Below are 24,604 nucleotides of genomic sequence, written 5' to 3' on the forward strand. Positions count from 1 at the left end.
GTCTTATATCTGAATTACAAAAAGAATAATTATTTTCAATATCTGCTTGTCTTTCTTTTCTTTCGTGATCCTCATTCCTCAAATGATATCATCCAGGAATTCTTTGTTTTCTATTATTGTGTAACAACTGACCACGGACTTACTAGTTGAAAACAATATGCATTTATCAATCCCGTGGTCTGCAGGCTGGAAGTCTGGGGGAAGCATAGCTGGGTTTCCAGCTCAGGGCCTCACAGGCTGAAACGAAAATGTTGGCTGGAGCTGTATTCTTGCCTGCAGTTCAGGGTATTCTCTCTCTCTCTCTCTCTCTCTCTCTCTCTCTCTCTCTCCCTCTCTCTCTCAAGATTTTATTTTATTTTTTTTAGTAATCTCTATGTCCAATGTGGGGCTCAAACTCACAACCCCGAGATCAAGAGTTGCATGCTCCTCCAACTGAGCCAGCCAGGCGCCCCTCAGGGTAAGCTCCCTGGTGGTTGGTTGGTAAAAGTCGTTACTCGCAGCTGTATGACCAAGGTCCAGTTTCTTGCCAGGTCTCAAGTGGGGACCTCTTTCAACAACTAAAGGCTGCCCTTACATCCTGGGCACATGGCCCCCTCCATCAACCCTCTCACAATATCTCAGCTTACTTGTTCAAGGCTGACAGGAGAATTTTTTTTTTTCACACTTTTAATCGCTGACTTCAACAGGGCTCAGTCCCTTCCATTAAAGACTCACCTGATTAGGTCAGGCCCACCGAGGAAAATCCACCCTTTAATTAAGTCAAGGTCAGCCCATTGAGAAAATATATTTGCAACACATTTTCCAGGTTTTTATACAATGTAACCTCAGCATGGGAGTAAAGCCCACCACATTCATAGTCCCACCACACACACAAAAACGGAGGGGATATTACAGAGTGTGTACAGCGGGAGGGCAGGAATCTTAGGGGCCACCTCAGAATTCAATCTTCTATTTGTCCTCTCCTTCAAAACTTTCCTCCTTTCTTTTGAGTTAAACATTTTTTCATTATTGTCATTCTAGCTTCCCTTTAATATTTTACATTCTTTTACTATGTTTCCCGTGATTACTATAAAGATTACAATATGTGTTCTTGCTTATTAAAAATTATTTAAGTATGGGGCGCCTGGGTGGCTCAGTTGGTTAAGAAACTGACTTCGGCTCAGGTCATGATGTCACAGTTCATGGGTTCGAGCCTGGCATCAGGTTCTGTGCTGACAGCTTAGAGCCTGGAGCCTGCTTTGGATTCTGTGTCTCCTTCTCTCTCTGCCCCTCCCCCATTTGCGCTCTGTCTCTATTTCTCTCAAAAATAAATAAAATGTGAAAAAAAATTTAAAAACAATTATTTAATTACTAATTTTACTACTTCCCAGACAACACGAGAATTGCCATTTAGTTCTATTCTCCTGACTTGTGTGCTACTATTACAATGAATTTTGTTCACTATAGTTTTTAAATCCAAGATTTATATATAGCTGGCATCATCAACACTTTGCTTAACTGATGGTCTTTATAAGTTTTCCTCATATTTGCCTTCCTTCTGCTCTTTTTTTTCTCCCTTTCTGTATCTCCAAAATTATTTCTGAGATAATTTTCTTCTACTTGAAGAACACCATTTAATAATATGTCCTTGACTGTGGACGAATAGTCCACGTCTTCCCACGAAGGCAAGATGAATTCCCTTCGCTCAGTCTTTTTAAAAAAATAATCACCATTTTACTAGATAAAATGGTTGTCAGGCTGGTAGTCATTTTCTTTCAGCACTTTTACGTTTCTATCCAATGTCTCTGAATGTTTCTTATATGAAGTGAGCTGTAAATCTTACTGTTGTCACTTTAAAGGTACTATACCTTTTTTCTACATTTTTAAAAAGTTTTTCAATTTGTGTTTACTTTCCAGCAGTTTTACTTTTGTCGTCCTAAGTATTTTTACTTTTTATCTGTCTTACTTAGGGTTCACAGTCCTTCTTAAACATGTGGCTGAGGGGAGGCTGGGTGGCTTAGCCAGTTGAGTGGCTAACTCTTGGTTTCAGCTCAAGTCATGATCTCATGGTTCTAGAGTTTGAGCCCAACATCAGCCTCTGCACTGACAGTACAGAGCCTGTTTGAGAGTCTTCCTCTCCCCCCTCTCTCCGCCTCTCTCTCTCTCTCAAAATAAAATAAACTTTTAAAATATATATTTAAAAAAATCGTGGCTTAATATACCTAATCAGTTGTGGAGAATCCTTAAGCAAGTTGTATTAAATATTGCCTGTGTGCTGTGTATTTGTGTATTTGTAAGCTCTCTTATTCTTCCTCTGTCTCCCTCTCACCTTCTCCTGTTGCCCTTCCCTTTTATGCCCTTTTATTTTGGGACTCCAATTACATGTATGAGAGAACATTCTTTATTTCCTATCTATTTCTTATTCTCTTATATATTTCCTAGTCTTTTAGCCATCAGTGTTTCAGTCTGAATTCTTCTGACCTGATTTCCAATTCACTAATTCTCTTTTCAGCTACTTCTAAGCTGATGTTAAATCCATCTATGAGTGTCTAATATCAGTTATTTTAATTTTCATTTTTAGAATGCTTAAAGGATCCCGTTTTATAGTTTTCAGTTCTCTACCAAATTTCTTCATCTTTTCTTTTAATTCTTAGGTCATAATAATCATAAATATTTTATTTCACTTTTTAAAATATTTAATGTTTATTTTATTTTTGAAAGAGAGAGGCAGAGTGTAAGCAGAAGAGGGGCAGAGAGAGAGGAAGACAGAATCTGAAGCAGGCTCCAGGGTCTGAGCTGTCAGCACAGAGCCTGACACAAGGCTTGAATTCACGAACTGTGAGATCATGACCTTAGCCAAAGTTGGACACTTAGCCAACGGAGCCACCCAGGTGCCCGTAAATAGTTTAAATTCTATTTGTGATCATTGTATTATCTATGTATCCATGAACTGTGTGCCTTTTTCTACAGTGTGTGTTTGCTCTCGCACCTTGGTCAACTCCCATCTTATACATCTGTGTTGTATATAACAAAGAATTTGGCTGACCTATGTCCCTGTTCCTAGGAGAGAGACCCTAAACCCCTGGAATTTCCCAAGTGACAGAAGTGGCTTTGTTATTCATGAGCCCCTTGGATTACAACTCAATTTAGGCTACCAAGTGCACTCATAGCAGCCCCTCAATAGCTTCACTGTGGGGGTTGGCCATGCTGGAAAGACCAATGAGAGGACGAGGAGCTGGAGGATGAATCCAGCCTGACCCCTGTGGGGAGTGACAGGTGCTGGAGACTGAATTCAATCATGCCATCGAATATTTAATCAGTCATTGCTACATAATAAAACCCTGATAAAAACACTTTGGAACCAAAGCCTAGTGGAGATTCCTGGACAGTGGACACATCAATTTTAGATATGTTGACCCACAGAGAAAGGGTAGAGCAGCTGTGCAGTCAGGCCCTCCCAGACCTCACCTTACGCATCCCTTTAGCTGGCTGGTATGATGTGTATGCTTTACAATAAGACTGGCATCATAATATGATAGGGAAAGACAGGATAAAATAGGCAGAGAGGGAAAGGTTAGGACCTGACATCCCTGGGGGAAAAACGCATATTTTAGAACAATGCTGGGAGCATGACCACAGCAAACCCCCTTGGGTGTAAGGGTCCTCCTAAAAATGCAACAGACACCACCCACCCCTCTCAGGTTTCCCTCAAGAATTTGACAAGAGACCTAATTAAAAATAAGCAGTCCCTCATAAAACATATGACCCACAAGGAACAGTATGGCCATAGACCACCCCTCATACAATGGAAATGAGCCAATCAAAAGGGAATGACTAGGCATTTAGAGGTACCTAGCCAATAAGGGTAGAACCTCAGAAGGAACAAGGGGGAATGGAAGGGACTAACCAGAACCTTATTAAACAAAGACCTTTGCCTGCAGTCACGAGCATTCACTTTTGAATGCCCCCCCCCCCACTCCACGTAAAGAGAGCTTTCCTACTGTTCTTACTTTCTGATCTCATACGCGAATAAACATTTGCCTGCTGCTCATTTTATTCTGTGTCCACTTCTTCATTCTTCAGAGGGGATGAGAATCCCGGTATTGTAAAAAAAAAAAAAAAAAAAAAAAATCATGCAATAATAATTATAGCATTTTCTTGATTTCCTGAATCTAAAGGAGTTGGCTGAGGGGAACCCTCAAATTTGTAGCCAGTTGGTTAGAAGCACGGGTGATGTGAGGATACCACCCCCAATTTGTGTCTAGAGTCTGAGATAAGGGTAGTTTTGTAGAGAACTAAGCTCTTAACTTGTATGACCTGCTAACTCTGAGTAGTCACTACCAGAAATTCACTGTAGTCTACCAGCTGGGGTGGAGCCAAAAGAGCTAGTTTAACTTTCACTATCAGACGTTATGTAAAATTATAGAGGTCATTTGAGTTCTGTGTGTTACTTTCTCCCGAAAGATGTACTTTTTTTCCTTGTGGCAGGTAAAATGATCCAGGGTTACCAGCAATCTCACATCATCTTAATCCAAATAGCAACTAATATTATTTGAGGCTGAGTCTTGAATACTTGTGAGGGCTGGTCTATTTCTGGTTCACCTTCAAGGGCACAGCTCTGGAAGCTATACCTATACCTCTGAAAGTGCCTCTCCTCGGTGGGGGGGACGGGGGTGGGGGGAGGGCCTTGGGGCTTTCATCCTCCTCTACTCTGATTCTTCCCACAGCCCTGTTCCTCTTCCCAGCTCCTCAGCCACTGAACCCCCCTGGAGAGACGAGGTTGCTCCAAATGCTATAAACTCAGTTCTCTGGTCTCCTTGTATTTTGGGACACTGGCCCTCACATTTTGACTGCTTTTTTTTTTTTTTGCTCTGAGTTATCTTCAAACAGATTTTAGGGGGTGGTTTACCTTTTTTTAGTTTTTCTCAGGAGGACCTTGGTTTGAAATAACCTATCTACTATTATTACCAATTTCACTTTTAAAAATTATCTTTAAAATACAATTATTTTCAACTTTGAGTCCATCCGGCCAATGGGGAATTCAAGAGCTCATTATTCTTGCTAGAGTGGTGCAGCAATTTCAGACATGGGGTAAGACCGGTTCACTTGTTAGATCTCCTGTACACACATGCTCCCTTGCAGTCTGAGGGCTACTGATTTCTATTCACTGGAGAGGCATGACATTTTGCCAAAGTGAAAAAAAAAAAAAACCCAGAGCCATTCCCCTCTGACTTCTTGCCATCTCCTTATAAGCTAAGATGAAACGGGAAGTAGAAAGCTATGAGGCAGTAGACGGCTGGTCATCCTGAAAGTGGAACCCAGTAAAAATACTCCCTCCCCAGTCTCTGCAGATGTCTTCAAAATTTGTTTTGAACTAACACCACAGAAATACAAATGATTATAAGAAAACATTATTAAAAAACTGTAAGACAACAAGCTGGACAACCTAGAAAAAGTGGATAAATTCCTAGAAACCTACAACCCTCCAAAACTGAATTAGGAACAAATAGAAATTTTGAACAGACCACAATTATCAGCAACAAAATTGAAATCAGTAATTAAAAAAACTCCGAACTGGGGCACCTGGGTGGTTCAATCAGTTAAGCGTCCAAGTCTTGGTTTCAGCTCAGGTCATGATCTAACGGTTTGTGAGTTCAAGCCCCACATCACGCTCTGTGCTGTCAGCACAGAGTCTCCTTGAGATTCTCTTTCTCCCTCTCTGTCTGCTTCTTCCCTGCTCACTTCTTCTCTCTGTCTCAAAATAAACTTAAAAAAAAATTAAAAAAACAAAAAATAAAAAAAACACCTCCAAACCAACAAAAGTCTAGGACCAGATTGCTTCACAGGTAACTTCTACCAAGCATTCAAAGGAGAGTTGATATCTGTTCTTCTCAAACTATTCCAAAAAAATAGCATAGGAAGGAAAGCTTCCAAATTCCTTCTAAAAGGTCAGCATTACCCTCCTACCAAATGCAGACAAAGACACTACAAAGAAAAACAAAGGAAGAAAACTAAAGGATAACAATATCTCTGATGAACATAGATGCAAAAATCATCAACAAAATAGTAGCAAGTCAAATTCAACAACACATTTAAAAATTCATTCACCATGAACAAGTGGGATTTAATCCAAAAATGCCAAGGGTGGTTCAATATTTACAAATCAATCAATATGATCCATCACATTAAGAAGGGAAAGGATAAAAGCCATATGGTCACCACAACAGATGCAGAAAAAGTACCTAACAAAGTACAACATCCACGATAAAAACTCAATGAAGTAGATATGGAGGAAACACACCTCAACATAATAAAGACCATACATAAAAAACCCACAGCTGACATCATACTTGATGGGGAAAAACTAAGATCTTTTTCTCCTAGATGAAGAACAAGACAAGGATGCACATTCTCATCATTTTTATTCGATATAGTACTGAAAGTCTTAGCTGCAGCAATCAGTCAAGAAAAAGAAATAAAAGGCATCCAAATTGGTAAGAAAGAGGTAGAACTATTTTCAAAAGACACGATGCAGCAAACCGAAGATTCCATAAAAAAAAAAAAAAAAAAAGCCACTAGAACTGATAAATGAATTCAACGAAGTCACAGGATACAAAATTGACATACAGAAATATTTTGCATTTTTTCCATTTTTTTTTTTTAATTTTAGAGAGAGAGCACACATGTACGCAGAGGAGAGGGGGAGAAGGGGAGAGGCAGAGAGAGCCCCAAGCAGGCTCCATGCTCACTGAGAAGCCCGAAGCAGGGCTCCATCCCATGACTGAAATCATGACCTGAACTGAAATCAACAGTCAGCCGCTTAAGTGACTGTGAACCATGGAGGCGCCCCATGTTGCATTTCTATACACTAATAATAAAGAAACAAAAAGAGAAATTAACAATCCCATTTAAATTATACCAAAAATAGGGGCATCTGGGTGGCTCGGTAGATTAAGCCTCCAACTTTGGCTCAGGTCACAATCTCACGGTTCATGAGTTGGAGCCCCGTGTCGGGCTCTGTGCTGACAGGTCGGAGTCTGGAGCCTGTTTCAGATTCTGAGTCTCCCTCTCTCTCTCTCTGCACCGCCCCCCAACTTGTGCTCTGTCTCCCTCTCTCTCAAAAGTAAGTAAACATTAAAAAATTTTTTAAATCATACCAAAAATAATAAAAGACCAAAAGAGTGAAAGAATTATACTCTGAAAACAATAAAACAATGATGATAGCAATTTATGATGACACAGACAAATGGAAAGATATTCCATGCTCATGGACTAGGAGAACAAATAATGTTAAAATGTCCACACTACCCAAAGCAATCTACAGACTCAATGCAATCGCTATCAAAACACCAACACAGAACAAGAACAAACCATCCTAAAATTTGTATGGAACCACAAACGACCCTGAATAGCCAAAGCAATCTGGAAAAAGAACAAAGCTGGAGGTATCACAATCCCAGATTTCAAGTTACATCACAATGCTGTAGTAATCAAAACAGTATGGTACTGGCACAAAAACAAACACATCGATCAACAAAACAATAAAAAACCCAGAAATGAACCTGCAATAATATGGTCAATTAATCTGTGACAAAGCAGAAAAGAATATCCAATGGGAAAAATACAGTCTCTTTAACAAATGCTGCTGGGAAAATGGGACAACAACATGCAGAAGAATGAAACTAGACCACTTTCTTATACCATACACAAAAGCAAACTCAAAACGGAATGAAGACATAAATGTAAGGGGCACCTGGGTGGCTCAGTCAGTTAAGCATCGGACTCTCAGTTTCAGTTCAGATCATGATCTCACGGTTTCATGAGTTCGAGCCCCACATCGGGCTGTGCACTGATGGTGTGGAGCCTGCTTAACATTCTGTCTCTCCCTTTCCCTCTCTCTCTGCCCCTCCCCTACTCATGCTGTCTCTGTCTCTCTCAAAATAAATAAATAAACTTGAAAAAAATTTTTAAAAAACCATAAATGTAAGACCTGAAACCATCAAAATCCTAGAAGAAAACATAGGCAGTAATTTCTTTGACATCAACCAAAGAAACATTTTTCTAGATATGTCTCCTAAGGCAAGGGAAGCCAAAGTAAAATTAAACTATTGGGACTATATCAAAATAAAAACCTTTCACACGGTGAAAGGAATCATCAACAAGATGATAAAGGCAACCTACTAAATGGGAAAAGATATTTGCAAATGATATATCTGATAAGGGGTTACTATCTAAAATATTTAAAGAACTTGTACAACTCAACACCAAAAAAACACAAACAATCCAATTAAAAAATAGGCAGAGGAAGTAAACAGATATTTTTCCGAAGACAATATACAAATGGCCAACAGACACATGAAAAGATGCTCAACATCACTCATCAGCATGGGAATGCAAACCAAGACCACAATCACATATCACCATACACCTGTCAGAAGGGCTAGAACCAAAAAAGACAAGAAATGACAAGTGTTGGTGAGGATACAGGGTAAAAGGAACCCTTGTGCAATGTTGGGGGAAGTGCAAACTGGTTCAGTAACTGTAGAAAACAGTATGAAGGTGCCTCAAGAAGTTAAAAATAAAATTATCATATGGTCCAGTAATTCCACTACTTGGTATTTACAAAAAAAAAAAAAACCCAAAATATAATTTGAAATGATATATGTACCTCTCTGTTTATTGCAGGATTATTTATGATAGCCAAGACACTGAAGCATCTGTGATTGTTCATCCACAGATGAATGAATAAAGATGCGATACATATACACAATGGAATCTTACTCAACCTTAAAAAAGAAATCTTGTCATTTCTAACCATGTGATGGATAGAGTGTTTTATGCTAAGAGAAATAAGTCAGTCAGAGAAAAACAAATACCATATGATTTCACTCGTATAGACTTTAAGAAACAAATGAACACAGAAAAGAGAGACAAACACACTTTAAGAAACAAAACAAATGAACAAAGAAAAGAGAGACAGACAAACACACACACACACAAAGACTGACTCTTAAATACAGAGAACAAATTGGTGCTTGCCAGAGGGGATATGGATGAGGGGATGGGTGAAAAAAACTTTGCTGTAAGATAACTGTAGATTCGGGGTGCCTGGATGGCGCAGTCGGTTAAGCGTCCGACTTCAGCCAGGTCACGATCTCGCGGTCCGTGAGTTCGAGCCCCGCGTCGGGCTCTGGGCTGATGGCTCGGAGCCTGGAGCCTGTTTCCGATTCTGTGTCTCCCTCTCTCTCTGCCCCTCCCCCGTTCATGCTCTGTCTCTCTCTGTCCCAAAAATAAATAAAAAACGTTGAAAAAAAATAAAAAAAAAAAAAGATAACTGTAGATTCACATGCCATTGAAAGAATAGAGAAAAGTATTTCTGAACATTTTGTTCTTGAACTTGTCTAGTTTCTCCTAACAATGTTTTTTAAAAATATAGAAGTCTCTCATCAAGAATATTGGCTTTGAGGGGTGTCGGGGTGGCTCCACTGGTTAAGCATCTGACTTCAGCTCATGATCTCATGATCTCAACATTCGTGAGTTTGAGCCCCACATCAGGCTCTGTGCTGACAGCTCGGAGCCTGGAGCCTGCTTCGGATTCTGTGTCTCCTTCTTCTCCCCCTCCCCAGCTCACGCTCTGTCTCTTTCTTTCTCAAAAATAAACATTAAAAATTTTTTAAACATATATATATTGGCTTTGATACAATCCCCAATCTTATATTTATCCAGTTCTGCTTTTATTACATTCTACACCAAGTTGTCATTTGTGTTAGTTCCTGATCCTCATCAGTGGGAAGGTCCTGTGCCACAAAGATTCCTCATAGTCCCTTTTATAACTACATGCTCTTCCTTCTCTCTCCCTGCTCTCGCTTCCCTAACTCTGGACAACCACTCCCTTCCATTTCTAAACTTTAACATCTCAAAAATGTTATAAAAATGGAATCTTAGAGTATGTAAGATGCTTGGATTGATATTTTTCACTCAGCATAACTGCCTGAAGATTCATCCAAGTTGCTGCTCTTAATTGCTAATATTCTATGCTATGGGTATACCACTGATGGTTCAATAATTCATGAGCTGAAGGACATTTGGGGTGATTCCAGTTTTGGGCTGTTACAAAAAAGCTACTTTACAGTAAATATTTCTGTATATTACATGTATACACAATACTGTATGTAAATATATATATGTATACATACACACATATATATACACATATATATGTGTATGTGTATATGTATATATACACACGTGTGTGTGTGTGTGTGTGTGTGTGTGTGTATGTGAATACAGTTTTCATTTCTTTGGGATAAACTCCCAGGGGTGAAATTGCTAGGTCACGTGGTAGTGTATGCTTAGTTTTTAAAGCAAGTGTCAAAATGTTTTCCAGAGTAGGGGTACCACTCTGCAAGCCATTTATGAGTGATTCCGTTTCTCTGCATCCTCACCAGCACTTGGCTATCAATATTTTTGTTGGTTTTGGTCAATCTGTATATTGATTATGCCTAATGATTATTAGTCATTTAGCATGATGACTAATGAAGCTATACATTTTCTCATGAGCTTACTTCCAATCTATATGCCCTCTTTGTGAAATAGCAGTTCTTGTATTTTGCCCATTTTTTAATTACGTTTTTTTGTTGTTGTTTTTTTGTTTTTTACTGCCAAGCTTTGAGAGTTCTTTATGTATTTTTAGATGTTAGTCCTTCATTGGAATTATGACCTGCCAATATTTTCTGCCCCTCTAGAATGTGTCTTTTCATCTTCTCCACATGGGCATTTATAGAACAAACACAAAGTTTCTCATTTCGATGAGGTCCAGTTTATCAATGTTTTCTTTTCATGAAGTTGTGGTTTCAATGTTAAGTTTTAAAAGTTCATGATCCTCAAGATTTTTTTTCTATTTTTTCTGAAAGTTTTATGGTTTTATGTCTTACATTTCTGTCTTTGATCCACTTGGAGTTCTTTTTTTGTGTCAAGTGTGAGGTTTGGGTCAAGGCTATTTATGATTATGATTATGATTATGATTATTTTTCCCCCTTGGGCATCCATTTGCTTCATCCAAATGTCTTTTAAGTTGAAAAGTCCCTTCACATTTTCTTTTCTATCAGAAACAATCTCTCTCCCTTCTAAGACACTAAAGCACAACAACTTCCTTGAACTTAGTCTTTAGGGAATACAAGTCAGAAAGGGAAGTGCCTTGTACAAAGCTTAAGCTTTCTGGGAAGTCACAAACCCCCCTTTGGGGGAAAAAAAAAACACAGGCACCACTGATTGCTTATGTGGGGAAGAATAAGGGAACATACTTCAAAAAAAATCAACATCACAGAAATCACCCCACAGACAAAATCTTTCCACATTGGCAAGTGTGTGAATTTTCCAGGAAGAATCTGTAATGTGCACCAGATTGTCAAAGATACCCACAACCACCCAATTATGTTTTGAAAATCATGGTTTTCAAGGCTCAGATGCCCGCTACAAGAACGGGGACTCCTTCCATGGACTGATTTGAAGTCAAGGTGCTTCCGGTAGAGAAGACTGAGCCAAGGATGTGGGACTCCCAGGCCCCGAAACAGTATTCTGCTCACTCAGGTTGGTAAGATGGTTTAGTTAAGACACCTTTTCTTCCCCTCCCCAAAGCAAAGCAGGTAACAGTCTTCCAAGAGTCACCAAAATAACACAAGTGGGGGACCTCTGACCCTGCTGAGTTAGCCAGAGTGGGAGTCAATGCAGGCACCCCACTGCTCTCCTTAAACAACCCAAAGCACACGACTTGTTTTTTCTCCATTTATTTCTTTCACAAATGCAAAAGAATAAGCATTTGTGTGCAGATGCCCACATACATGGCACTATCTAAAAGGTGTACAAGAATGCAGGATGCTACCCTGGCTGAAAAGTAAATAGAAGAGATGAACAATAGGAGACACTGATCGCCAATAAAGATAATAAATGGCAGTATGTGACGAGCGTCATTATTTGTAGCAGTTAAAGACAGTCCCACCACCAGCATGGCCTCAACCAAATTAAGTTCAGCTGTGTTAATGTATTACCAGACCCTGGAGACTGAGGCTTCTTCTGTGAATCCTCTACAAAATAATTAGGTTCACCAAAAAATTACTCACACAGAGCTTCTACTGACAGTTGATACCAAATAGCAGATTCAAACCGATTAGTGGAAAGAGAAGAAGAATGTTTGACTAGCTCATACAGGCTAACAAGCTTATTGCTTCAAAATCAGAGATGGAGAGAGATTCCTTCCTTCCTTGAGGAAGACTGCTAACCTTCCTCCAAGGGCAGAATGGTAAGAGATGCAATTTTTGAAAAGACTGTGTTGGCCTTTCCCAGATTAACACTCACTTCTTCCTGAATGTAGTATTGAGATCTCACCAGACAGTGAATTCCTTAAAGACACAGGCTGGCTCTCATTCAAATGCCAACAACATACAAGTCCCTCAATAAGCATTCAAGGCATTGAGTGGAAGGGACTGAAAAGCAGGCCCAGGATTAAAAGGTGATTTCAGAATAAAATCCTAAGTGTTTGAGTTTACGCATTTTTCACAGTAGAATTTGGGCGTTGGCTGCAGTCTCCTCCATGCCTATGAGGGCGTTTGCCTGGGCCGCAGGTGCTAAAGCAAACTATCAAAAGTGTTTATACAGCAACAGTGACCTCAGGAAGTACACGTCTACCCGGTGTTGAGAGTAACATTGCGTCTCCACTTAGGGGCTGAGTCTGTGACGATATGTCTATTCAAGTTGCTGTCCAAGAGAAAACAGGGATGTTTTGAGAGGATACATCAGTATAAATGCACATGAATCACCGCGAATTAAAAACAGTATAGATACTATAGAGAAGCATGTAAATAGGACTAGAGCAGGAAAACAGCAAAAATATGTCGCTGCTCTTACCTTTCACTCCACCCAAAATACAACCACAAAGTCATGTGGAAGTGAAAAAGGAGAAGAAGCTTTCCTTTCTTTCCTTCTTTCTTTTTTTTCTTGAAAGATACGGCTAACATTCAGATTAAGTGAAGAAACAAAACAGGGCCAAGTGAAAAATCGTCTTGAATTTCATCGAGAAAATAACTGGAGTATTTTTTTATTTTTTTTTTTATTTTTTCAGTATATGAAATTTATCATCAAATTGGTTTCCATACAACACCCAGTGCTCATCCCAAAAGGTGCCCTCCTCAATACCCATCACCCACCCTCCCCTCCCTCCCACCCCCCCATCAACCTTCAGTTTGTTCTCAGTTTTTAAGAGTCTCTTATGCTTTGGCTCTCTTCCACTCTAACCTCTTTTTTTTTTTTCTTCCCCTCCTCCATGGGTTTCTGTTAAGTTTCTCAGGATCCACATAAGAGTGAAAACATGCGGTATCTGTCTTTCTCTGTACGGCTTATTTCACTTAGCATCACACTCTCCAGTTCCATCCACGTTGCTACAAAGGGCCATATTTTGTTCTTTCTCATTGCCATGTAGTTCTCCATTGTGTATATAAGCCACAATTTCTTTAACTGGAGTATTTTTTTAATGTTTTGTTTAATTTATTTTTGAGACAGCATGAGCAGAGGAGGGGCAGAGAGAGAGGGAGACACAGAATCTGAAGCAGGCTCCAGGCTCTGAGCTGTCAGCACAGAGCCCGATGCAGGGCTCGAACTCATGACCTGAGCCAAAGTCAGATGCTTAACCCACTGAGTCACCCAGGCACCCCTGAGGATATTTCTTTTTTTTTTTTTTTTTTTTTTTTTTTCTTCAACGTTTATTTATTTTTGGGACAGAGAGAGACAGAGCATGAACGGGGGAGGGGCAGAGAGAGAGGGAGACACAGAATCGGAAACAGGCTCCAGGCTCTGAGCCATCAGCCCAGAGCCTGATGCGGGGCTCGAACTCACGGACCTCGAGATCGTGACCTGGCTGAAGTCGGACCTTAACCGACTGCGCCACCCAGGCGCCCCCGAGGATATTTCTTTTTTAATGTTGATTTTTTAAATTCTATTGTCTCTTTTTTAATTCACTTAACTTTAAGTGTATAGAACACTTCAATTATTGTTGTTGTTGTTGTTAATTTTTCCTGAAATCCATTCGTTTCAATTCCTGTGAATATTTTTAATCTTTTGCCTTCAAGACCTATATTTTTTCAAATAGTGCATTCTAGCCCCGTCATTCCTTGAGCATGTGGGTTATAGACCGAGTCAGGCTGCTAAATGAGGGCAGGCTGAAATAAGGCCCTGTGCTGTCTGCAGTCTGCAGGGAGTTTAAATTTGGGGAAAAGAGTGAACCTCTCTCAAGGGAGAAGAGGCACAGAAGAGAAAATAGCTCTCCCGATATGTGTTTACTCTTTCATCAAAACTGCTTAGCAAAGCCATCCAGCTCCCATCGCCAGGCTGCAAAGGTACATACGGGTCGTGAAGGGGAACAGGTGCCTGAGAAGCCCTCATCAGATAACTTTATCTCTTTGAACATTTAGGAGCACAGAAGGCAGCTTTATAAGCTTCCTCCGAGGTGGTGACCGAGGGCGTACAAACCCGGCAAGGATATTAGTCATCCGATTGCGTACACAGACATAAACCATGCATCTCTTTCCAAACCAGACTGCGAGACACTTAATTCATGGTATCAAACCCATCTCACTTCTTATCAATTATTTACAACTAAAGCTCATTAAATCACCAAAATATCATAAAAGGGGCAAGGAGGCAAAAAATATTGTCATGCATACATATGGCACAGCTTTTGCCTGCTGAGTCACATGCTGGAAAGCAAATGCAGCATTTATTTCCAGATACTGTCAGAAACAATAACTTAATTGTCCTCCACTGGCAAGTAGGAAGACAGAGCAAGCATACGCAACAGTAATGCCTGATAAAACAGAAACAGAGCCACCTCTCTCTGCGGATCAAGCTCTCCCTCCCGCTCTCTCCCTCTCTCCTTCTCTCCCGCTCTTCTTCCCTCTCTCCCTCCCTCGAACACACACACAAACACAAACCCTCTCCACTCCTTCGTCTCCTTTATTTTTCTCCAAAGCCCTTCTCATCACCTTGTATATTATCTGTGGGTGTATGCATATGTGGGTGCATTTAGAAATAAGTGCATTTATGGTTTCGTTGCCTCATATCCCCACTAGAATGTAACCTCCTTGAGAAAAGAGACATCGCATCTTTTTATACACTGCTATAACCCCAGCACCCAGAACATGATAGTCATTCCACAAATTGTTACTGAATGAATAAAACTACCCATGAACTACACAGCATAACCGGTTTTAACATACAAATGGTGCTTTTCAAAAAACGTTCCTCTAATAACCGGTATCCAAGTCAGAGATCCCAAATAATAATTCCCAAGAATATTCCCCCAATTTTTCCACTTTAAAATTCACTAACTTAAGCACGTGGGTGGCTCAGTCAGCGTCTGACTCCTGATTTCAGCTCAGGTCATGATCTCATGGTCTAGGAGTCAGAGCCCCATGTCGGGCTCTGCAAGGACAGCGTGGCGCCTACTCGGGACTCTCTCTCTCCCTCTCTCTGCCTCTCCTGTGCTCATGCTCTCTCTCTCTCTCTCTCAAAGTAAATAAAACTCAAAGAAAATTCTAAAATTCACTAACTTAAAAGTATGGCATACTTAATTCAGATAGTGCGTATTTCATGCATAAGTAAGTGTATGTGCACATGAAGGAAATGCCTTTGCTGATATTTTATTACGCTTCACATAAAAATGGACTGAATAGGATGCAATCCAGTGATAGAATCTAGGGCAGAAAATACTCCCCATGTAAAATATGTCATGCTCAAAATGAAAACCGGTAATCAGATTTCAAGCTTCCAGAATGAAAGCTTATTTTTAAGTAAATAATTAAAACACGATATTGCTCTGAAAAATCCCCGTCTCTCCTTAATACATTCTCACTATCTAAAGAGTTTGGGTCAGAACTAAAAAAATTACAATTTAAAGCTGATACTCAAAGTATCCCCCTTTGACCCAAATGCTCACAACCTCTATAGATTATATTTTTACTGTTATTTAGACAACTCGCATACCTGTGACTTTAGAACCACAGGGTCTTCCTGGAAAAATCTCAAGAAATTTAAGGGGCACTTAGGTGGCTCAGTCGGTTAAGCCTCCAACTTGGGCTCAGGTTATGATCTCAGGGTTCGTGAGTTCAAGCCCTGCGTCAGGCTCTGTACTGACAGCTTGGAACCTGGAGCCTGCTTCGGGTTCTATGTCTCCCTCTCTCCCTGCCCTTCACACACACACACACACACACACACACACACACACTCTCTCTCTCTCTCTCTCTCTCTCTCTCTCTCTCAAAAAATAAACATAAAACAATCTTTTTTAAAGAAATTTAAAATAAAACTATCGTGATGCTATATTTCATGAGTAATGTCAGAATTCAATCCATAAACATAAGATGAGCAAGAAGAATGAAGAAAACTATGAATTTAGTTTAGCTTGAGTAGGAGCTCATTCCCCCATTCAGTTCCACTTAACTGTATGGGCCACTGTCTGCTCTTCGTTCTAAGAGTTTTTATTAATACCCTCATGAGAATGCCTAGGTAATTACTTCCACATACAAGTCTAAATGTGAAGAGGAAACTAAAGGTAACTCCATTGGTCTCTGGTATTACAGAACCCATCCCCAAACTGCATGTTCAATTGCTATAATTATAGCTGTGTCTATTCAACAACCGTCAACGGATTGGGGCACAGGCAGGACGACGTATCCATTCGGGAACAAGGCACTGATGACCGACATGTTCCTAAATTACTCGAAAGTAAATGTCGCTTCTGGCCATCTCCTTACTTCCACTTCTTATGACAAATCTGGTTTGACCTTAGTTCTTTGACTTTCACAACGTGACGCGAGTACTGAGCGTAAGCAGATCACAAGTATGGCACAGAGCTGTGAGGTAAAAGAATTCTTTCACATATTTCCCTAGAATTCCTCCAGGTTTCAAGTGGCTGCCCAAAAATCAAATTATTTCCACTTCTTTTTTTTTAAACGAATCAAAATATATATTCTTCGGTTATCATGATGCGTTTCTCCCCCAGTAGAGATTCAAATCAATTAAAGAGCTACTGCCTCCAGACTGAGTTGCCCTCTGCCCCCCGCCCCCTGAGCCACTGAAGAGACTGAAATGACTCCAGGTCAGAACAAAGGGGGATAAAGACATTTCGACACATTGAGAGTAACAAGACTTGAGTGCAGTGCGAATGTAAAATTTAAGAAATCATTTTTCTTGTGACATGCAACTAAACGCCCAATCTCACTATTTCATCAAGACAAGTCTAACTATCCTTCCTTAAGCAACACCCCTTACGTTGCTGCTGCCTATTTCTGACTCATTTTCTCCCTCAAGCCATGATCTGACATCTCTTTAAATCTAATTTCACCCACATAAACATACTGTGCACAGGGCACAAACGGATGTGTTCTTACTGACATCACTCCCTAGAAAGAGCAGTGATTTGCTGAACTGAATACATATTGAGAGTAATCTGACACAGACATTAACAACATTAACTCAAGAATGATATGAGAAAGGACAGATATCAACATGTATGCAATGGGACAGCAGATCCAGAACAATAATAAAATATCTTTGAAATGCCCGCTAGGTTTCCCTGCAGTAATAACCAGCTACCTACACAATCAGTAGAAAACCCACCCTATAAATGCCCCGTTCAAGAAAACACCTATTTAGGGGCGCGTGGGTGGCTCAGTCCGTTGAGCGGCCGACTTCGGCTCGGGTCATGATCTCGTGGTCTGTGAGTTCGAGCCCCGCGTCGGGCTCTGTGCTGACGGCTCGGGGCCTGGAGCCTGCTTCGGATTCTGTCTCCCTCTCTCTGCCCCTCCCCCATTGTGCTGTCTCAGTCTCTCTCAAATAAATAAATAAACTTAAATAAAACACAAACACACACCTGTTTAACCTACAGGTTCTCCAGTGTCCAGGAGAACTGGAGAACTGTAGTCATTGCCAGTGAGCTTAGCTGAGGAACTCTGGGGTCTCTCTGCCACTGAATATTCTCCTCGGAGGATGAAAATATTCCACTATCCAAACAAAAACTATGCTCATCCATTTCTGGCTTCTGAACCTTAGCAAGAATCAGGAGTCCTTCCTCAACCCACACCTACTCCATTCAATTCAAAGAACAGAGGATTTTCCTCGATATAGTTTAGCCTCGCTTCCTCCAAAGCCTGTGCTCTACTAAGCTTTCATCCACATGCCCAGGGTCCCTCAGATTCTCCCATATCTGACTAAATCCTGCTCTTCCATCTAAATAATGATGACAACGACAGCGAAATCTGCTGATCTCCTACTGCGCATCAAGTATTTTCCACGCGTTGTCCCACTGAATCTTCCCAGCTCATACTTAAGCTGCATTTCACAGTGGAGAAAAGCAATTCTTAAAGAGATTAAGTCACCTGCACAAGTCACCCAATTAGGAAGCGGCAGAGGTGAGGCCCAAACCCAGGTGTGCGTAGCTCCAGAGCCTTAACTACCAAGCTCTCGTGTCCGTAGAAACAATAGAAGGGCTCTAAGAAGCATCACTTGCTCTAAGGGCTTCCTTTAACAAATCAGAGAATAAATTCCCCAATGACTAAGACAGGACCTCTTTTTGCTCCTAAGTTTATATAAACATATCACCGCATTTAACACACCTGCCCCCCAATCTTCCCTTGGCTTCCATGACTAACCTCCCTGGTTCTCTACCTGGCTACCATGCAGACTCTTCTTTGCTTGTCCACATCCCAAATGTCAGCATGCTCTGGGATACCACCCTTGGCCTCCTCTCTGGAGGAGAGGCCTATTCCAAGGCTTTGCGGCCTTTTTAAAGCAATGCCCCAAACTGATCAACACATCCCCCTAATTCCAGCTCTGCCCTATGTAGGACCCTCATTCCTTCAACTATCCTCTGGGCACTTGGACTTTACATCCAGGTCAAGCTCTAAGTAAATGACTCAAAAAGTCCAACTTCCTGCTTAATGTCCCACGGACCCTCTGTAGTTACCAGTATCCAAACTTTACTCAAGCCTTACTATGAAAACTGAATGTCTCCTAATAATCTTTAGCACCATCTCTCTTTACTCAAGCCAGAAACAGCAGGACACCCTGGATCAGATACACTCCCTCATGCTCCACACTGGTTTATCTCTAAACCAGTCAACGTGACCTAAAATGTCTCTGTTCCAGATAGAGCTCTCCATTCTGATGGCCACCCTCCAGGTAAAGTTTCTCCCTTCCTCTTGCACGAGTGCCTACAACAGCCTTCTCCTGGTTTCCCTGATTTGGACTCTCCTCATTGGTGACCCAACCTCCTCCTGCCCGTTAAGACCTACTATTCCTTTACAAGAGACCTGACCGTTTCACCCCCACCCCACGCTCCTTCCTACCTACCTCAGAGTAAAAGTGAGCCCATGGTAATGGTACCAAGGATCCTTCAAAAGCTGACCACACTGCTCTCTCTTGTCTGGTCTGTACCTCCGATTCCATCCTGCTCCCGGTCACTCTGGAAGAGCGGCTATTTCCACAACACTCTACATCCCTTTGAGTCTTCTGTGTTTTCTTCTGTTTGGAATTAATTCCTCAAACCAAGTGCCTTTTGAACTCCCTCTCATCTTGTAGACAAACCCTATCAGCACCATCAACATCTTCTTCCCAACCTACTACCAGTGGCATTTTTCATTTAGGGAATTTTCCAGGCTGTGCATGCCACTCTTCACCATAAGCCAGGTCTTCCTGGTAAGAGAGGTACAACTACAACCGAGGCCTCAAAGTGACTTTTCCCAAGGCTAAACAGCTAGTTAAATGAGTATTAACTTTCAGGGTGCCTGGGTGCCTCAGTTGGCCGAGCATCTGACTCTCGATTTCGGCTCAGGTCATGATCTTGTGGATGGTGGGATCGAGCCCTGTGTAGCTTTGGCAGCCTGCTTGGGATTCTCTTTCTCTCTGCCCCTCCCCAACTTGCTCTCTCTCCCTCCCCACCCCTCTCTCTCTTTCCCAATAAATAAACTAAAAAAAAAAAAAAAAAGTGAGTATTAACTTTCTAAATGTTCTCTATATCAAAGTTACAAAACTGAACATGTATTAAATAATAGTTGCCTCACTATATAGGTTCATATTATGAGAAATGTCCACTCAAAGACTTAAAAACACATAATAAACCATCCACACAACGTCTTCTCTCATAGTACTCTCATATATGTGTGTTCAACTCACTATGGATCCATTAATTCATAAAGCAAAGCACGACATTCAAACCATCCTAAATATTCTATGGTTTTGGATTATTTATGCACTTTCCCCAGTGACTCCCCAGAGGACTTCAGTCTCAGCCCAGTACCAACAAATATTACCATCAGAGAGGTGTTATAATCACATAAAATATTAGGGAGAGTGGTCAATTTTATCATGTATGTCAGTAAGTGGGAGGTAATAGGAAAAGGTCCCAAACTTTTGTGCAATTTGAGAACTCTGACTTTAAAACTGAATTTGAGACTAAACATGCCAGAAAGAAATCAAAAGTAAGGAACATGTAATGAAGTTTTAAGTAGTTTAATGTGTTCACTCCTCCCACTCAGTGTATTTTAGTCCATACTTCTGACCATGTTTTATTTATATCAAAATTTTCAGCAATTCTATCAAAAGCTAATAAAAAATAAAACATAAGAGAAAAACTTCTATAGAGGCCAACACATGGATTGCTTCAGTGGACAGAGGAGTGTTAGTGGCCCATTTTCTATTAAGCGAATGGTCTTAATTTGAAAACTGTACAAGGGGGCGCCTGGGCGGCTCAGTCGGTTGAGCGTCCAACTTCAGCTCAGGTCATGATATCATGGTTTGTAAGTTCAAGCCCCCCATCAGGCTCTGTGCTGACAGCTCAGAGTCTAGAACCTGCTTCAGATTCTATGTCCCATCTCTTTGCCCCTTCCTTGCTTGTGTTCTGTCTCACTCTGTCTCTCAAAAATAAATAAATATTAAAAAAAAAACTTTTTAAAATAATAAATTAAAAAAATAAAAATTGCATCAAGGCAAGATTCAGATACACCAGGCTTGGTACCAACCTCCGCTGCTCTTCACCGTGTTCTCCCGAAGGGACAGTGAGGCATTCATCCATGTGTCCGTGCAGCAACCTGAGGACGTCACCACCAATTAGATACCCTGTAAGGATTGAAATTCAGGCACATTTGAACTGTCGTGGTCAGATGCCGATAGCCAGGCAGATCATCTGGTCCAATCTTCTATTTGCACAGACAGAGAAACAGAAGTTCAGTGAGGCTTAAGTATCTAGCCAAAATCTGCCTGCCGCCTCTGAGCGCAGGGTTCCCAAGTCCCACTGTCCATGATGCTCCTGCTAGAGAACATGACCTCGATCCCAGAAAAGCCTCCGTTCCGCATACAAACATGGAGAGGCTCAGATCTGAACCTATGTAAAAGAGGATGATCAGAACAGATGCAGAGATTAACCTGACGCATAAACACTGCCATGGTCTGGCTCTAAGTCCCCCAACCCTGGAAGGTGAGAAGCCTCCCTATTAGCCTCACTGAACAATACTCTGAGGCCAAAACACTGGAGAAAACAACATCTAGGGAGCGAGCACATACAGCACACACAAATAAGCGAAAGGTGGCAGCACAAAAAAAAGAAAATCAATCTTAACACAAACTTCACTTTTAAATAGCAATCGAAACAAGATCCTTAAATGTCACGTATCTGCATTCCAGAATATTTTGACACAAAATGCCCTGATTAACAATCTGCTCATTATCACAATTCCAGGGATGACTGTCAACCATGGATCAAGGACAAGCCCTCTAATTGAAGTGGAGTTTTTTGTTGTTTTTTTTTGTTTGTTTTGTTTTGTTTTTTTACCTTGGGCGGCTTCACTTCCTGAGCTGATTGGGGCCACGCTCCAGAGAGTCTGCTGGAAAGCAGCATCCACGTGTAAGCTGCCATTGCCGTAAGACAAATGCTGTGGGAGAGGCAAAAGAGGGCATCTCTTCAGGCTTTTCGAAAGTCTTATGACGTAAGCGCTTCTGGCAGCTCGAACTTAACACTGCCGACTTGGGAATGTCCACTGAGAACATCTATTTCGATCCTGTCACTCAGGCATTAAGAGAGTAGTAGGAAAAAAAAAAAGTGAGAGCTCCTATTTGACTTTAGGTATTTTTGAGCTTCATTCTAAGAGTGACTCACAGAAGCCGCTAATCAGAAACACACACACAAAACTACTAAAATCAATTTATGCATTAAAACAGACCATTTTGCTTTGCAGTTCGCTGATGGACGAAACTTGACAGAGAGCGGTCACTCACCATTGAAATTATAATTAGTTTTTCTACATATCACACGGTGACAGTTTTTGGACGGTGAAAGAGGTAAATTCTAAGGGACTTTCACAGGGTCCTTGGAGAACTTTTATCTGCAATTTGATATGACAGCCAGTAAGTGGCAATATTTCCTAATAGGTAGGTAACCAGCACCTTCCATTTCCTCCAAAATTCAGATACTACAAATTTCAGATTTTCCTTCTTAAAAACAGAAATGTACTAAAATAATATCATATTTCCCATTGAAGAGTCATAATATATGAGTTTTCAAATAATTAGTAAAGAAAAACAAAATTATGGGTAACCTTGCTCATTTTACTGATCACTACTTGGCTGATTCTAGAATTTCAAATACACATAGAACAACCACTTTTTCCTTAGAGTCATTTCGGGTAAACATCACCAATATTCCTGTAATGTTTCTGCAACACTTTTCCAGTGTTGATGACAGCCTAAGCTTTTAAGGTCTTTAATTGTACCAGATTTTCCCCAGAAATCTGACCCTCTTCGTTAAATGAAGAACAATCACGAAGCAGTCACGGGGCGTTCCCGTGCTCCACGGGGCATTGAATATCCTAAACATACTCTCAAGTCACCGGCAAAAGCAGGTAAGTCACTATCTTTCTCTTGGGAACAAAATCAAAGAAAATTTTGACATTTGACACTTAGGTGGTCATCTTATCAATAATCTTTCGAATCAATAAGATTCAAAGTTTCCCTGTCGATGCATCATACTTAGCAATAACTTGCTCTGATCTTCTCGTCTTGGCTCACCATCCGCCTTTTTACAACCTTGTCACCTCAGCCTGTCCTTTGGACACCAAATCCCAGTGGACATTCGTTACTGAATTTCTTCCCCAATATGAGACTCCTTTAACTACTTACAGATAAATTCGTACATGCTCTGCTTCCATAACTAAGGAAGCCATATTTTCCTTCAGAGCAGTCACAGTGATGTAACTGTTCTGTGTATTTTCTTTCCCCATCTCATAAGCTATTAGACACAGGTTCACAACTGTATACCTCATATCGAGCAGCATTGTTCACTAAGCAAGAATGTGAAGAAGTCACCCAAACCTTTAAAATCAAAGTAGCATCAAACAAACAAAAAAATCTGAAGTTATTCTATGAATATTCCCATTTCAATGACCTGAGTCAAAGTAACAGCACACACACACACACACACACACACACACACACACACACACATCCATGTGGATTTAGCAAACCATGAGAAGATGACTCAAAATACCAATGCCTATATCTTTATTTGAAGTGAAAGCTCATACCATATGATGATAAATTATCGTCATCTGTCAACACATCACGTTTCACTGAATACGCTACGTATCAAGCACTGTGTTAAATATCAGTAGGTCACATGCTGTACCCTAAGTACACTTGTAACATGGAAGGGAAGGTAAAGTACGTGCATATTTTGAGGTAATACTTTAAGGTAAAATAAATATATGTTTCAATGTTACATGAACTGTAATTGAAGCGGTCCAGGAATTGAAATGAGACAGCACCTTGGCCAACGTAACCAGAACAGAGCTCGCTGCACTGAGCCTTGAGGACAGACAGCACTTGCACAAGAGAGAAGGGACTTGCACATTCCACATGGGATGAGAGCATGAGGGGCCAGTAGGACTGCTTAGTCTGGGCCTCACATTTCTGTGTTTAGAGATGCTGTCTCCGAGTAACTTTGTACATACATCGGATTTGGGTATGTATATTAGGAAGGTTAATGTGCTAAAGTAAATATTTAAAACATGCCAACATTTTTTATGAAACAATTTACATTTTGTAAGCCAGTTTGGAGGTTTTCATTTTTAATATGCCAGAAACCTCATAAATGGAAGTGGCCTGGACCTCTTTGTTCCTCTAAGAGGCTCTGATAAGGGGAATATTATGACACAGAGAAGGGGGGTAACCAAAGGGACAGACATATGGGAACACAGGATACAGCAGAGAGTTCCATGTTGGGGGCTGAGACCATATACTTAGTAATACAGTGAGATATGGATCAGCAGATAAACAGGTACCAGAACATGGGAGCACCTTATGCTTCAGACAATAAGGAGCTGCTGGGGGCACTGGGTGGCTCAGTTGGTTAAGCATCCGACTTCAGCTAAGGTCATGATCTCATGGTCTGTGGGTTTGAGCCCCGTGTCGGGCTCTGTGCTGACAGCTCAGAGCCAGGAACCTACTTCAGATTCTATGTCTCTCTCTCTCTCTCTGCCCCCGCCCCCGCTCATGCGCACCCCCCACCCCCCGTCAAAAATAAATAAAC

General features: G+C 40.9%; 1 protein-coding gene across 4 annotated transcripts in view; it reads right to left on the reverse strand.

Moving 5' to 3' along the window:
* The window catches only part of RYR2 (ryanodine receptor 2), a 760,386-nt gene that overhangs the window by 411,943 nt on the left and 323,839 nt on the right, over positions 1–24,604 (reverse strand). For all 4 annotated transcript variants that reach the window (XM_086679587.1, XM_086679586.1, XM_086679585.1 and 1 more), the window contains 2 exons: positions 21,854–21,953; positions 21,045–21,141 (listed from right to left, as the gene is read on the reverse strand). In XM_086679587.1, the coding sequence (XP_086535713.1) occupies positions 21,045–21,141; positions 21,854–21,953 (197 nt within the window). The remainder of the gene's footprint in view (positions 1–21,044; positions 21,142–21,853; positions 21,954–24,604) is intronic.

The sequence above is a fragment of the Puma concolor genome, chromosome D2 (genome assembly GCF_028749965.1).
Source record: "Puma concolor isolate L17-30 chromosome D2, mPumCon1.1.hap2, whole genome shotgun sequence".
Taxonomy (NCBI): Eukaryota; Metazoa; Chordata; class Mammalia; order Carnivora; family Felidae; genus Puma; species Puma concolor.